General features: G+C 42.4%; 2 protein-coding genes and 1 pseudogene across 5 annotated transcripts in view; 1 reads left to right on the forward strand and 2 right to left on the reverse strand.

Annotated features, from left to right (window-relative positions):
- The window catches only part of ZNF445 (zinc finger protein 445), a 50612-nt gene extending 38465 nt beyond the window's left edge, over positions 1–12147 (reverse strand). The window contains exons 1-2 of one of the 2 annotated variants that reach the window (XM_025048932.1): positions 12035–12147; positions 6739–6851 (exon numbers count right to left, since the gene is read on the reverse strand). The gene's annotated coding sequence lies outside the window, so the exon portion shown is untranslated. The remainder of the gene's footprint in view (positions 1–6738; positions 6852–12034) is intronic. The other variant, XM_025048933.1, reaches the window with a different exon arrangement.
- Positions 1839–5702, forward strand: LOC102879250 (annotated as a pseudogene).
- On the reverse strand, positions 7183–15309 carry LOC102884417 (zinc finger protein with KRAB and SCAN domains 7). Of its 3 annotated transcripts, none has more exons than XM_015591693.2 (4): positions 15205–15309; positions 12471–12562; positions 12035–12161; positions 7183–9729 (listed from the first exon to the last, which is right to left on the reverse strand). In XM_015591693.2, exons 1-4 carry the CDS (start codon positions 15260–15262, stop codon positions 8282–8284), a joined length of 1725 nt encoding a protein of 574 aa, XP_015447179.1. In that variant the 5' UTR covers positions 15263–15309; the 3' UTR covers positions 7183–8281. The 3 variants fall into 3 exon arrangements, with proteins under 3 accessions (XP_015447179.1, XP_006914897.1, XP_024904710.1); XM_006914835.3 differs by having other exon boundaries at positions 7183–9732; XM_025048942.1 differs by lacking the exons at positions 12471–12562; positions 15205–15309 and adding an exon at positions 10292–10400 and having other exon boundaries at positions 7183–9732; positions 12035–12150.
- Between the last annotated feature and the right edge of the window lie 1237 nt (positions 15310–16546).

The raw sequence follows: 16546 nt of genomic DNA on the forward strand, positions 1-16546 counted from the left end.
TCTTTTTACCCCACCCCCACCCCCCCCACCACTATTCCTACCCTATCGTAAAAGTGGAAATTCTCCAGTTTCAGGGAGGTGGTATCTCCAGGCGCCAGCCCCAGGAGAAGCGCAACATATTTCAAGGTGCAGACGATTAAACTGTCTACTAGGCCCTGTTTGATCTGAGAGTCCCCCAGATACATTTATCTTTGTACGAAACGTTAACGGCTAACTTCTGCTTCTTGTAATCTGCTTATTCAAGGATGTAGTTGGAGGCTTTATAAGCTGCCTCCTCTGGAAGCTCGGGGCTGATCTCTAACCCTGCGTGGTAGAGAGTCAGTCGCCGGCCAACTAATAAAGGCTCATAATTAATCTCAGTTGGCTCCGTGGGTCTTAAAATCATTCACGCCTTAACAAGCTGATGGGTTATAGCAAGGAGGGGGTGTTAAGCGGTCACTGGTTACTTCCTGGGCCCCCTTCAATGAGGGGAACCAGATCCTAAGGGAGGCTAGTTTCCAGGAGGACTTCTTACCCCATCACCACCACAACTGGGGGTACTTTCTCATTCTCAGCCCCGGGCAACCACTTTACCTTCCCACACCTCCCGCTGTTTTCTCCTGTAAAAGAATAAAATTCAACTGAGTAAATTTTTAAATTCTTATAGGGGATGACAGGGATTATTCAGGCAGATTACCTAACTAATGCTAATCAGGAAATTTTTGCCTTGTGAAAGACAACAGGTCTGAACGAGAGTTGCTTACGCTAAGCCCCATATTATCAAACTGACACTTAACTTACAGTTTTGACTCTCAGAAATGAAATTTTAATCAGGAATCTTCTGGTCAGCATTAGTTATATAATCTGCCTGATACACACCTGCCATCCATCCCTATAAGGAAAGTAACCTTGCAATAAACAATCCACCTTTTGCCAATCGTAACTTCCTGGTTTCTGCTCCCTTTTGCCTGTAAAACCTCTTGTTTTGTAATGCATTTCAGAACGCCTTTTTGTCTGCTAGACTGGATGTTGCTCAAATTATGAATGAGTGAATTTCATATTTTAAAATTTGAATTTTATTCTTTAACAATCAGCAAAGCCAGAGGGAAATCCTTAGGTCAAGAAGTCAAGCAGTTTCAGTGAGTTTAGAGATTTTGAGTTTGTTGCTAATTCCGTTAGTCATTTCAACCTTGCCTGATGATTAAGGGTGATAAGGGACCGTGAAAATTCCAAGAAGTTTGCGAGGTTTTACTTAACTCATGAATTTCCCAGGGAAGAGGGGGTTTCTGTCGCTAGATATTGTGGAGGGTATACCCCAAGTGAGAAACACATTTTCCAAGTTTCTTTGCCATTGTGAGGGTGTCAGCCTTGGAGCACGGGAAGGCTTCATCCAATTCAGGAAACATACACAGAAAAGCAAGAACTTATTCCTAACCTATACTATATGGCAACTGAATGAAGTCCAGTTGCAGGTACTCAAATGGTCCAGAGGGAAGAGTTTTGAGGTCTCTGGAAACAAAAAGTTTTTCCAGGATTATGAACCTGAAACATCAGAGATTGGTGATAAACAGTTTTCAAACAATTTTTATAAACAATTTTATAGAAGTCTCCCTACCAATATTTATTTACAATTTGAGCTGCACCATGGTGGGTGAATGAATGCAAGAACGAGAAGATGGGGTTTGCCAGGAAGCTGGGGAGAGCCCAGTGACCACCTCGGGTCTCACACAGCACTGAATTTACAACCATTGTTTGCCCATCGTGACTTCTCTGATTCAGGAGCACTGTTGCCATGTTGCAAGAACCTCAAAATGGCAAACGGCAAAGTCTGTCACAAGGGGTCATTTTTCAAAAGCGAAATGGACTTCATTCACATTTCTCACTACCCTTATAGCTTCCGTTGCTGCTGCCTGTGCATGAAAGCCAGCCAAGGCATTTCCCTGATGCGCAGTTTCAGCCCTCTTGGTGTGAGCCTCCAGTCTGTTGACAGTGATTTCAGAAAAAGCAGCAAGATCATTTACTTGCTGACTATGGAGTCCAATGTGAGAAGGTATGACACTTCATACATTTATCCTACACCAGTCATGTTTTTATAGATCTTATGTCCCTTGCTGACTTGAGAGATCCTGAACTGAAAGCACCAATTCTGATTTTTATCTTTACATGTCCAAATTGTGTTCACACCATTCTCCAAGTAACACTGAAAAGGAAATTTGAGGAATTGTCATTAAAAACTAATCAGCCATTTGTTCTGCTTCCGTAAATATACTTGCTGCATGCAAGAGCTCACTTGCTGTGCTCACCTGCACTTTGCTCAACCTAAGTAACAAATGTAACTGCTTGTACCCCTAGTAGCTCCTGCCTCTTGTAGCACTTTGTACCTTAGCAGCTCCCGCTTCCAGTAACAATTTGTAACCATCGGTAACCCATAACTCGAGCCCTTCTACCAATGTTACTACTTGCAACCATAGCAACTCCTGCCGTTTGTAATGGTCTGAGTTCAAATTAACCAATCAGCTTGTGTAAAATTCTGGTATATAAGGAATGTTGTAACTGTGCTCTTGGCCCAGATTTTCAGAGCACTAGCTCCTCTGGGACCACAAGTAATAAATGTGAGTTCTCCTTCTCTCTGAGTTACTGCTTGGTTTTTCGCTGGTCTGATTTTGGAGCTTTTCTACAAGAACACCAGATTTCTCACTGAAATACTCTGTGTATTTCCTAATAGTGCATGATGGCTTCCATGTCCCTTTAATATCACCAATATTATGTACTGTTAAAAGATCAATTAAGGCAGGTCCGTGGTGCTGTCTCACTGGTGCATCAGAGAAGCCAGCGAATCCCTCACTCTGTCGGAACTACAGTCCCCATCCTTCCACCAGCAAGGAGTATCTCATCGGCATCCAGGGCCCCGACTATGTCCTTGTCGCCTCTGACCAGGTGGCTGCTATCAATATTGTCCAGATGAAGGACAATCATGACATGATGTTTAAAACAAGTGAAAAAATCTTACTCCTATGTGTTGGAGAGGCTGGAAACACTGTACAGTTTGCAGAATATATTCAGAAAAACGTGCAACTTTATAAGATGAGAAATGGTTATGGATTGTCTCTTATAGCAGCAGCTAATTTCACACGCCAAAATCTGGCTGACTATCTTCGGAGTTGGACCCCATATCATGTCAACCTCCTCCTGGCTGGCTACAATGAGCATGAGGGTCCAGCGCTCTACTACATGGATTACCTGGCAGCCTTAGCCAAGGCCCCCTCTTGTAGCCCATGGCTATGGTAACTTCCTGACGCTCAGTATCCTGGATCAATACTACATACCAACTATCTCACATGAGAAGGCAGTGGAGGTGTTATGGAAAAGCTCCAAGATCAGACCAGCGGAAAACCAAGTAGTAACTTGGAGAGGAGAAATCAGGTTTATTACGTGCGGTCCCAGAGGAGCTAGTGCTCTGAAGATCTGGGCCCCAAGCTCAGTTGCAACATTCCTTATATACCAGAATTTTACACAAGCCGATTGGTTAGTTTGAACTCAGACCGTTACAAATGGCAGGAGTTGCTATGGCTGCAAATAGTAACACTGGTAGAAGGGCAGGAGTTGCCGATGGTTACAAATTGTTATAGTGAGAGCTGCTAAGGGGTACAGTTACATTCGTTGCTTAGACAAGTAGGACAGAATGCAAGTGAGCTCTTGCAACAAGCATATTTACAGAGGCAGAACAGAGCTGATTAGCCTCTTGGATGAGAATTCCTCAAAATTCTTCTTCAGAGCTTCTTAGGAAATGTCTAGATGAGCTCCAGAAACGCTTCATCCTGAATCTGCCAACCTTCAGTGTTCCAATCATCAACAAAAATGGCATCCATGACCTGGACATTTCTTTCTCTAAACAGGGTTCCTAACGTCATGCACTCTCACTTGCCAAGGAACTTTTTTTGATGGGCTCCCTTATTTTTTTCTACTCTTTCGACATGCACTCGATAGATGGTTAAGTCAGAATAAAGCTGAACATGGATAAGTTGAGAGAAAAAGATCAATTAAGAAACATTAGTGTTTTTTAGAGTTTATTTGGGCAAACATCAATTCAAATTAGGCAGTGTCAAACTAGAACTGGTTAGGAGTGATCCATCAACAAGAACTAGGGGCAAGGTTTTTATAGAAAAGATGAGGAAGCAAAGCAATGAAATTGATTATAGATTAAGCATTATTTGGGAAGCCCAGTTGGCTGTTTATGATTGGCTGTTTTACTTAACCTCAAGGCATTTACAGAGATTGACTTTGGTTTAGCTTTCATGACCAAAATTTGGTGTTAGCACCACTTAGTCACCATTAAGTTCAAGCTATTCTTGCCACATTATGAAACGTGTAGGTTTTGATATCAGATTTGTGGAATTGTTTCGGCTGTTCATTGTTCATTTTGTTTCTTTCTCCAAGCACAGTAAAAGTACATTTGATGTACTGCTGATGTCTGTAGACTTGTATTTAAGACCCTTGAGGGAACACAGTGAACCAGGGAGACCACAGGGATAGCAGAGAAAGATAATACCAAGAGATTGAAATATGCTCCTTAGCCAGGGTCCCCATGAAACAAACTAGTTCATATCTAATAAATGAAAAGAATGTACCTGAATAGGTATCAACTCATTTTCGCCAAGTGGCTTGTTCATTTTTTGTATTTACTATAGTACCAGAGGGTTTGATCCAGGTACAGCAGGAGGTATTTGCTATGGCACAGACTCCTACTTGTTCAACCAATAAGTACTTTAAAGCAATTATATTTCCTAAAACCACCTCAGCAAAAAAGTCTAGGGACTTTTGTTGTGTATCTATGGCCTTGGCATTAGATTCAGCAACAGTCACCAAGGTTAAAGAGCATTGTTTCCCCCATGCTTATCAGCGAGAAAAAGCAAGTAGCAAAAAGGCAAAAGGAATAAAAGGTTTCATATTGGAGATGAAGATCTCGATCAGTCACCTTGGGAGAGTCATGTCCCTCATGATGTCCTCTGCTTCTGGGCAGGAACCTCCCTATTCAATTTTAATTTTAGCTCTTCGGCGGCGTGCAGGTCAGAGCCTGCAGAAGCTCTTTTTAACTGAGAGATGTGGCCCCCAGGTTCAAGGCCCTGAAGTTTGGCCTGAGTCATAAGGAGGATCTGGTATGGTCCTTCAATGAGGTTCAAAGGCAGTCTTTCTTTTTAGATTCCAAGTCAGAAGAATGGGAGAAAATTGGAAAGATTAATTTGGAGAATTGTAGCCAGATATTTAGGAAACCCAGAAGAATTCAGGAGCCAGTCCAGTTTACAAGTAGATAAGAAAACCTCAAAGACCATGAATAGGACTAGAATCTGATATTCACAAGGGTATGTTATAGTACTTTTACTAAAACATAACTTTTCTCTTTACAATTACCCCCATGTTTAGCAAAGATAATCACAGGAAGACTAATTTGTTAGCAAAGTCAGTCTACTTGTATTAAACATGACTTGTTACCTTACCTAAGTGCAACAAGAATAGTGATTGACCACATAAGCTTCTTAAAAGTCTGCTTTGCTGAAACTTATCATAAAGAGTCTTATACTGGATTTTTAAAAGCCTCTTGAGGCTAGGAAGCCAAAGCAAGGACTTGTCAGATGTTGCCTGAAATACCTATATATTTGAGTGAATTCTTCATTTCTTGAAGTTCCAAAATATCTTGATGTTCCTGGGGCTGCCAGGAAGTCTGGAACCTGGTAAGCAAGATATCAGGGGCTTTACTGGCTCCATAAAATCAACCTTAGTATTTTAAAACTGTCTGGTGATATCTGATTTTATGCACCTCATTTTTAAATATGACATTCCAAAGCCTTGGTAACATAACCAAGGTAATATAATGTTTCCATTTCTGTTGTTACATGAAGAACAGATTTTTATTGAATTTATGCAAGCAACTGTAGTCCATAAAAATAAAAATACTTAAGAGTTTCACAATTCTGGAGAGATCAAATAAGGAGAAAAACATAATATTTTAATTGTTTACAAAGGTGTAATTTACTAAATTGCTATAAGGTGTATATAGCATAAGAGAAAAAAAGATTTCCTTAAATTTGGAAAATAAAACGTTAAAGAACTAGCATGTTTCAAACAAAAAGTCATAAAAATTATAATCATCTTTACTGATCCATTTAATCTCACGTTATTTTTTCTTGTTCTGCTTGAATCCAGCTTTTCCAATAGTTCTGGAAATTCATATCCAGCTTAGTTAGTGATCTAAAAGTTATGAGAAACCTGTATTCTAGAGTACTTATTGTGTCCTTTTCATAAATCTCTGAAGATGAAGCACTTTTGCAAAAACATCTGAGTAAAACAGTAACTGTAAATGACTAAAAGACTTTTTAAAATGGTTATCTGATAAAGAGTTCATCTCATAAGCTATTTAGTTCTTTTCCTGCCATACAATAATTAAACTGGACAATGAAAATATTGACAAATTTCTATGAACTTCAATTTTAAGATTACCTACATTAGCAACACTTACCCATACACATATAACTTAAGGTTTATCAATTTATGAAAATGCATCCCATGTAATTTAACATGCCAAATAAAGCTAGTTTCACGTTTTAGGCCCCCAATAAACATTCTAACCTTGTCTAAAATGCCTCCCCGAGAATCACATCTAATTCTTATTTCCTTGAGCCCCAACTCTCTTTCCTTCCTTCTCCATTATCTCTGAGATATAAATCGTAGCTCACAAAAATCTCTCCCCTCCAGGTTACATACCTGACATTCTCCCTCTAACTCTCTTCTCCTTTGTCACACTATTGATCCTATTGTCCAGCTAGGAGGAAGCGGGTGGACACCAGAAGCAAAGGTCCCTCAGCACTGGGGTCCTACTGCAAGGAAGAAAAAAGTTGGTCAGGCTTATGCCTGATAGATGACTGTAGGAGAGGAAATTCTCTGAAAAGATTTCCTGTTTCTTATGCCCTTGATGAATGAAAGATGGTCCAGAAGATAATTATGATAATTAAGGGCATACTTCTCCCCTTGTAATTAGATGGCAGTTGTGGGTAAACAGAACTAGTTGATAAGGAAATCAAATTAGTTTGACTCTATTACCTTGCAACAAACCGGATCACTGTGAATCCAAGCTACTAAGAATGCTTCTAACTGGGATTTTCAATCATTGCCACAGCCACAAAAGGTAAGTCTTCTGTACAGTAAATATTGAGGCAGTTCTTATTTATTTAGGCAGCAGGACGGAGCCAGTTAGTTCAGAAATGAAGTCAGTGTGCAGGGAAAAGTACATAAAGGTGGAACATGACTGCTGACTCCAGTACCTAGATATACACACACGCATGCGTGCACATGCACGCACATCCATGCACACTCACAAACGCAAATCATTTAGCTCTTTAAGGCTGAGATAACAGTAGTAAAACTCCCAGGAGTACAAGAAAAAAATATGAATGAGCTTTTGTATGTCATATCCTTTGACATCCATCTTTAAAAATTTGGTTCAGTGGTGGGAGAGGAGTTCATCCCCAGTTTAAGAATGGTTCAACTGTAGAGCTGAGTTTTTAAAAATTTATTTAACTAGAATATACAAATATTATTATCTATGTGCTAAAAGAAATAGATACCATACCCAATCTCAAAAAACATACAAGTTGTTATGAAAGTACACACATATTCATTAAGTTGAGAATAACTGACAAGGCAATTTAATAATAATTGCAAACTGTAGTGTAGGCTAATTCAAAGCACTGAGGTCAAATCAACAGAAGTTTAGGAAGAAGCAGCATTTGAAGAAAAAGATCTTTCGTAGATGAGCTGGATCTTAACAGTTCTGAGAAACAGAGAATTATAAACAGAAAAAAGAGTTTTCTATATAGGAAACACAAGTGATGAGGGTCTAGTTTAGAGTAGAAGTTTCAAAAGGGCAACTCCCAAGAGAAAGAAAAGAGAATCAGTCTTGGAGAATGACTTCATGTAAATGTCAAATGAAGGTGGAATAGAAATGACCTCTGTCCTTGAAAGGCATACAATCTGATTAGAGGATGCATAATTAAGAAATAGAAAAGATTTTAAAACAGAAAAAAAAGAGAGAATCTCTACACACACATGGCATGCGTAGTCCTTACTCCCCAATACTGGGGAAGGATTACTGTGATACTTCCACTGTCTCATCATAATGACCCAGCAGACAGCAGCTATGCAATGGCCGACTATGAGTGATAGTTCCAAAAGAAGGTCAGGGTAAACACCCTTCTTATAAAGAAAGCTTAATTCAAAGTTCCTTGCTCTCTGTTGTAGACAATCACCCTTATGAAATTGACCGAGCCAGACCTGAGTGCTTCTCTCCAGTGTGAGTTCGCTGGTGGTGATTAAAAGTGGAACGCTGACTGAAGGCTTTCCCACACTCGATACATTCATACGGTTTCTCACCAGTGTGAACTCTCTGGTGTACAGTGAGTTGTGAGCTGTCACTAAAGGCTTTCCCACAGTCGTTACATTTATAGGGTTTCTCTCCAGTATGGGTTCTCTGATGTACCATAAGGCTAGAATTATGACTGAAGACCTTCCCACACTCATTACATTCATAAGGTTTCTCACCAGTGTGAATTCTCTGGTGTATAATGAGGTGTGAGTTTTGATTAAAGGATTTTCCGCATTCGTTGCATTTATAGGGCTTTTCACCTGTGTGAAGTCTCTGATGTCGAATAAGACTTTTACTTAAACCAAATGCTTTCCCACATTCATTACATTCAAAAGGTTTTTCTCCAGTATGAATTCGTTCATGGTCCGCAAGCTGAGAGTTCTGATTAAAGGCTTTTCCACATTCCCTACATTTGTATGGTTTTTCCCCAGTATGAAGGCGCTGATGTCGAATAAGACTTTTATTCCGACTGAAGGCCTTGCCACATTCAATACATTCATAAGGCTTCTCCCCAGTGTGGATTCTCTGATGGTCAATAAGATTTCTATTAGAACAGAAAGCTTTCCCACACTCATTACACTTGTAGGGTTTCTTACCAGTGTGAAGTACCTGATGTCGGACAAGATTTTTATTCCGAGTAAAGGCTGCTCCACATTCATTGCATTCATAAGGCTTCTCCCCAGTGTGAGTCCTCTGGTGGTCATAGAGTTTAGAACTCTCATTGAAAGCTTTTCCACATTCACTGCATTTATAGGGTTTCTCCCCATTATGAAGTCTCTGGTGTTGAATGAGATGGGAGCTGTGCCGGTAGGTCTTCCCACACTTGCTGCATTCATAGGGCTTTTCCCCCGTGTGGATTCTGAGATGAACTATGAGCTGAGAGGTCTGCCTGAAGGTCTTACCACACTCATTACACTCATAGGGTTTCTCTCCAGTGTGGATTCTCTGATGGCCAATGAGGTGTGAGCTCCGATTAAAAGCTTTGCCACACTCATCACACTGATAGAATTTCTGTGCCTTCAGAACTCCTTGATGCTCAGCAGGACTGGCGGATAGATTTGGAAGTTCCCCAAGTTCCTTATAATCACATCCACCTTTCGTGGATTTGTTTTTATCCTCACGTGTTATTTCCAAGAAATCATTTTCTAGTTGGTTCCCTTCTTCACCTGAGGGTTGCATTTCTAGCTTCTCCAAAGCAACTTCACAGGCATCTCCAGCCTCTTGGCCCCCTGGAACCACCCCGTAGAGGCCTCCTGATGTCCCATCAGATGATTCTGATCCTTTAGAAATTTCCTGCTTCAGAGGCAACTCTGAATTCTCCATCCTAATGTCCCCTGCTGCCGAGAGAAAGAAGAAAACAGCTTTTACTCATTTCTTATCCTATTTTGGAAACAGAATCATCAGGATTCTATGTGCCAGAAAAATCTTCACATTATGGGTAAGGAATAAGGTATCCATTGAGAATCGGAGAGAGAATGAGAAATAGCTCAAATTTTTCTTCATGGACGGAAAGCTGAAGAGGGGTAAGATGGTCAGTGGAAGAGGGTGGACAAAAAGAGATGCTGATCTAGTACAGCCAAATGAGAAGGGTAAGTAGAAGGCAAGTGTTTGAAGTCTTTGAGAGGACATGACTGCCAGTTGACTTATGCAATCCGAGGCTCCTTACCCTCTCCCCTTTCACTGGAATGGTCATTTGTTTGGCTTCACCATGCTAGAAGTACCCAAGGACATACCTTTAAGATAGTAATGTTATGTTGAAACATCTGGACAGTATACATGTCTGAGCCTCGTTAAGGCCTCTACATAAACCTTTAAGATCCTGGTGGGCAGGAGATCTACTCGCCCAAGTCAAGGTTCATATGTTAAGTACACTCGCTTATTATATCTGCCACCTACCATGTGGGTTGGTCTGCCTCTTTCTTCAGTCTCTCCTTGATCTCTGTGTATAGAGCCCAACTTCAGATTTCACCCAGGAAGTTCCCGAGGTTGTGAACCAACCAACAGACTAGATTGTAAAGAATGGTATGAATTACAGAAGTCACTTGGATGTTCTGTCTCCTTAGTAAAATGATGGTCCTTTACAACTATGACACTGTATGGTCCTTTACAACTATGACACTGTATGGTTCCATGATTCTTAATAAAGGTGTTAGGGAGAGTGATGGTGAGTACCTCAAAACAAATATGACAAACAGTATGGGCAAAAAGGACCCAAAAAATCCCGAATGACAATAAGTGATTCTGGCACAACTGGAGAAGGCCAACAGTTTGAAAACTTATAGGTTCAGAAATACTGGGATAAAGTATTGAGGGGGAGAGCAGAGCTTTAAAAGTGTGGATACTCCACTGCCTGGAGCACTGCATTGGCAGGAACCAGTACTACATTCCTAGGCAAAAATCAGAAGGATATCAAACATTTGAAATATAAATCAAAATATGTCTTTGATAGCTTGACGAGCTGGAATAATATGAGACTGAACAGCTGAATACTTGCTTTTCAATTCCTAAATTTCTTAATACAAAAGCTGGGAGAAGGTAAAGCAATCACAGTCATAGCTAAATACACAAATTTTGGTTCCTTTCATCATAAACAAAGCCACAAGCCTTCATACCATTTTAGCATATAGAAAATTAAAGACATGTGGTTCATTGACTGATATGTAATGACTCCTAAGCCCACCCTCTCCAGGTTGGCTACTGTCCTAGACTTGTCTACCAGAGAATCTGCCCCAGAAACATCCCTTTCCAGGATACTGTCAGGCCCCAGCTTTTGCTCAGAGGGAAGCTGAGGCAAACCATGCTTTGTGCCAAGTAACCCAGCTCATCCCAACGTGGACCACAGGTGACTGGACCAGGGCCAGGCACTACGCCCACATTTAGCTTTTCTGTAGATTAGTCATCGGCCTCTGCTGTGGCCCGGGCCCAAGTTCTGCCCAAACAGAGATGATATTTAAAGGCTGAAGCACCCTTGCAGCCCCTCTCTGAGTACACTCTGAACTGGAAGTAGGGCAAAACAAAGGAAATTATCCTACGGTCAGAGCTCGAGCAGAAATAATGCATGGAGAGAAGCCAAACCATCAGGAGCCACAGCAAGCAGAAGGTGCAAGTGAACAGAAAGTCCAATTAAGAAGGAGTTATGAGGGAAATGAAAGATTCAGAGTGAAGAGAACGGGCAGCAGTGGGAGGAGAAAACAGATATGCAGAGAGCAGCTGTGTTACATTCCCAGTAAAACAGGGCGGAAAAATTCATTTACTTTTGTTGCCAAGGCTCCCGGGCCCCGCGGTTTCAGGGACGCCTTGCTTCTTGAAGTCTGGTGTAGCTGCTCGGTTTATACGGGGTTCCCAGTGCTGTAGCCTTACTGTGAGTCACAGCTCAGCCCTCAAAATACCTTGAGTGGCTTTCTGTTCCTCACAACTACAGACTCTAACTAATAGCCAGCCTAGCTCAATCCATGATGAAGTAGAGAGAAGCCTGATAACTGTTAAAGCTGGGTGATGGGCAAGACAGGTTCGTTATACTGTTCTCTCCCCTTTGTCTACATTCGCAATTTTTCGTGATGAAAAGTTATGAAGAAAAGGAATATAGCAAAGAAACCGTGAAGGAGGCAGAGCTAAGGGACTGGGGCACGGAACCATTACCCCATGAGGCCACGCTGCGGTGCGTTTCTGGCATGACGTTCCGACGCCGGGCTCTCTGACTCAGTGCCGGACCTTTCCACTTCCTCTCGGAGTAGTCCACAGACAGGAACTCGTACGCTGCAGACCCCTGGAATGACAAGCTCCTGTTGCTCAGTGACATTCCCTGCCTGGAAGGGCAGCGTCATCAGAGAGCACAGGGTAAGGGCCCTAACGGGAAAAAGGCTGGGGAGGGAGAGACTGGGATGATACATCTAAAAGGACGAGTCTGGGGCAAGAGAGTCCATGAACTCAGCAGGTGGGACCAGCCCCAGGAAAACACTCAGGCGGGGAAGCCACAGGGACAGTCTCAGAACGGGCCAGAGGCCGGCAGATGCGCTCTAGCTATTCCTGGGCCACGGACTCGGATCTTGGCAAAGACAGAAAAAACCAAACTCACCTGGGGCCTGACCGCCTGAAGCACCGTTGCCGCCACTTGGTCTCTTGAGATCCCTGCCTGGCAAAGGGCAGGCACCGGGGAAGCGCGTCGAGCTGGGGTAGGAGAGAAAGCTATGAGTGGGACGAGCCCAGCCCTTGGCTCCAGTGAGGTCTGTATCCCAGGGGGTGGATTCACGAGAACCCAGGCAGCTCCACACACACTGGCTCTCGCCCCTCTTGCACACCACACAGGTGTTATCCTAAGCATGCTGTGACTTTTCCATGGAGGACAGCATAGAAGGTCCCCAGTTAAAGTGAAAACTGGCATCTCCAACCCCTCTGAAGGAAGCCGTACTTCAGCCCACTCTCTCTCCCACGGCTTCCCTAGCACTAGCTTCACCTGTTTCCTCTCAGATCGCCGGCCTCTCATTCCCTGGTTTCTCTTCCTTCCCTTGCCCTCCTTTTGGACACCCCAGGCACTCAGGCCTCAGCTTGTCCTAGTGTTCTCTGTCAGAGATCTCACTGACTCGCACTGCTCTGATGCTATGCCCACAGTTCTTAGTTGCCTTCTCCACCCCTATCACAAGCTGCTAGTTGCCTACTGGATATTTCACCTGCTGGTCCACATGAAGATAAATTCAGTTTCAAAAATGCACGTTCTTATCGTCTTATTTTCCTATATTCCCATGTTCTTTCAATGATATTAGACATTAGGCAAACCTCTAATTTCCTATTTCCTTTCTTGAAGCCCACATCCAATAGATATTCTTTAAACTGATCTTCAGATTCAATACAATCACTATCAGAATCCCCCTGACTTCCAGGTACAAACTGACACGTTGATATTAAAACTCAATACAGAACTCAAGAGTTCCAGCAGAGACAAATGGATCTTGAAATAGAGTAAGTTGGATAATTCCCACTTCCCAATTTTACAAAGCACAGTCATCCAAACAGTGTGGTCCTGGCATAAGAACAGATATATAGATCAACAAAATAAAGGTCCAAAAATAATTCCCTACATCTATAGTCAAGTGAGTTTTGATGATGTTCCCAAGAGCATTTAAAGGGGAAAGAATACACCTTTCAGCAAATGGTGCTGGAAAAACTGGATGTCAAAAACTAAAGAATGAAGCTGGACCACTACCTCAAACTATATATGAAAATTATATGGACAGCAGGATTTTACACCTATAGCAAAGGGGCCCCATTACTCTGTGCACCAAGGCAAGGCTGACGGTCATCTCCCCTGAAACCATGGCAGCTTCCACCCCTGACCACTGTAAGACACTCATGATACTACCTGTATAACAAAAGCCATTCTCTCTCACATTAGTTATAAAACAACACCTGTTCAACATCTCAGGGACTCAGCAAGTGCTGCCAGGGCGTACGAGGAAGACATGATCATAACTGAGATGGCATGAACACTCACGCCAGAGCATGCCGTCACCCAGCTCCAGGAAGAAACCTCAACCCAGCTCCAGGGCACGGGGGTCAGGCAAAGAACTACATACACCAAGGGTCAGGAGCACGGAGGAGGCTGCCGAGTTAAGCAGAGAAATGAAGCCTCACTCCGAAGAAAGGGGGCGAGGTAAGAAGATGTTGTCAAAGAAAACAAAAGCAAAGGAAAAAGAGAGGAGTGATAATAACTGAAGGCCTATGAAAACAGACTGGAAGACACGCCACGACAACAGAAGGCAGAAGGGGGAACGGTGCCTCAGGAGCCAGAGCGGCAGGCTCCAGCCTCGCTGAGCTCCCGCAGCACAAACAGGAAGCTGCTCAGGAGGGAGCTGAAAGGCACAGAGAGGGACAGAAGCTTTCCCAGCCACCTCGCAGAACAGACTGCAGAAGAGGTAGGAAACTAAAGTATGAAAAGGACTAGCGAGCTGCTAAGGGTGAAGAGAAATCTGGCACTGAAGCCAAAGACAATGAACTTGAGGCCAGACAAGTATTCTGAAAAAATGCACTCGGCGGGAAATACACATGGCAATGCCCTATCTCAGGATCCGGAGACCCACAGCGAAATCGGCACCAAAAATAAGCCTCCAAGCCGGCCTGTTCCGAAGCAGCTGCGCAGAAATGTCCTAAGAGGTCAGTGAAGTATTTGGAAAGACGTGACGAGAAGACTGACAAACAGGAACCGCGGTGACCGCCTGGGAATGTGGCAAAGGATTCCAGGTCTTCGGTCAAAGAAAGAGTGAGCCCAGCCTCTGCAACCACGAACACGGAAAAGCTAAAGTCCTCCGGGCTTGCTAACTCTCACTGAAAGACTGGAGCCAAGGAAAGGGGTGGGGGCCAGAGAGCTCAACCCGCCCAGTTACAGTCAGGTACCCTAAAGCCAAGTCCCACCTAGCCATTGAGGACAGAAGCTCCATTCATCAACTATTCAGATTCTACCACAGACGTGGGCCCACGGCCTAGGAAGCAACCTGACCTGGATCAGGCCTCTGCTTCATACCTTAACCCGCTCTCATTCCCACAATGAAAGTGCCTTTGAAAACAACTGGGAAAATCCCAACCAATCGTCGACATTTTTCAAGGACTTCTTCTTCTTTCTGTTATTTTGCTCCTTCATTCATATGCAACGTAATTTTGTTTGTTTGTTTTTCCTTTTAAAATTCTCATTTAGTAGTCCCTATTCTCTGGCTTTTCCTACCAGTGTGAGGGTACATAGGTTTATTTTATACACTGATAATAAGCAACTAAGAAAGACTGCTTCCAGTTCGTATTTAAAATGTTGAAAGAATACTTACACAAATACATCAAGAAAGAAGCTCCAATCTGGTGCCCAAAAAAACTTGACTTCCACATACCATTTCCCAATAAAAGAACCGGAAGGGGTCTTTGGAGAGGTGCCGGATTCCAGGGCTGGGAGAGGGAAGATACAAGATGAGTATTCTACGCTGCCAGAAAGTCAGAAACGGCACAAAAAAAGATGGCGCACCGCAAGGGGAAACAGGAGCCAACCTGGAAGAGCTCCCGATGGCCAAAGCTAAAATGACTTAAGCAACAAAGTAAACAACAGCACTGCACCAGAGGCCAAAGAGTAACTGACACATCCAACATCACACACTGATGTAAATAATCGAATAAATAAACAAGAGGGAAAAAGCACAACTCTTCCTCACAAAGAATTCCACTTAATAAATGTGGAAATGAAGAGAAAAGGAAAAAGAGATACAGAAATGAAATACGCCATTAGAACATTATAGCAATAGCTGCTGCAGGCAGGACCCACCAAGGAATGCTAATTGGTGAGTGACAATTAACGAGAAACAGGGCATTTCTAAGCAAAGTCTCAAAGTACCTTCCCCCAAATACTTACGAATTACACGGGAAACACACTAGTTTACACTGGTCAAACTCGGTAGACACCCCAAAATCAAGATTAATATCACCAGTAATAAGATGTATCGACATCATCCTCAATCTAAGCAGAGAAAACATATAAAAAAGCCAACGTGAAAGTCATTCTCAAAATGCAAATACAAAAGACTTTAAAAGTGTCAAGGTCGTTAAAAAATAAGATAAAAAAAGACTTAGGAAAGGCCACAGGATGAAGGAGAAAAAGGAACATGACAACTAAATAAATGCAGAATTCTACACTGGATCTTGGGACACAAAAAGGTCAACAGTCAGAAACTGATGGACTCTGATTAAAGTCAGCAGATAATTACCATATTGTACCACTGGAAATTTCTTAAGTTGGATGATTGTACTACGGTTATGCAAGATATTAACTTTAGGCAATAGAGAACTCTGTACAATTCTGCAACCCTAAGTCTACAAGCATTCAAAAGGAAAGGTTTTAAATGGAAGTACTCCTGAGTTGTTACCATTTTGGGTTTTTTTTTCCAATTTATTTCTATCTTAGGTATTTAGGATTAACTCTGCAAGGATGTCAAATAGTCAATTCTTATCGCCATTGGGAGTCATTCCTCCATTCATTTAACAGATATTTAATGAACAACCACTATCTCCCAAGCACTAAGATCACAGCAGTGAATACAGCAGACAAAAAACACTGCCTTGAAGACCTTATACGAAGAGAATGAAATAAATAAAACACGTAGGTGACAGATGCTATTTATGTAG

The sequence above is a fragment of the Pteropus alecto genome, unplaced genomic scaffold, assembly GCF_000325575.1.
Source record: "Pteropus alecto unplaced genomic scaffold, ASM32557v1 scaffold156, whole genome shotgun sequence".
Taxonomy (NCBI): domain Eukaryota; kingdom Metazoa; phylum Chordata; class Mammalia; order Chiroptera; family Pteropodidae; genus Pteropus; species Pteropus alecto.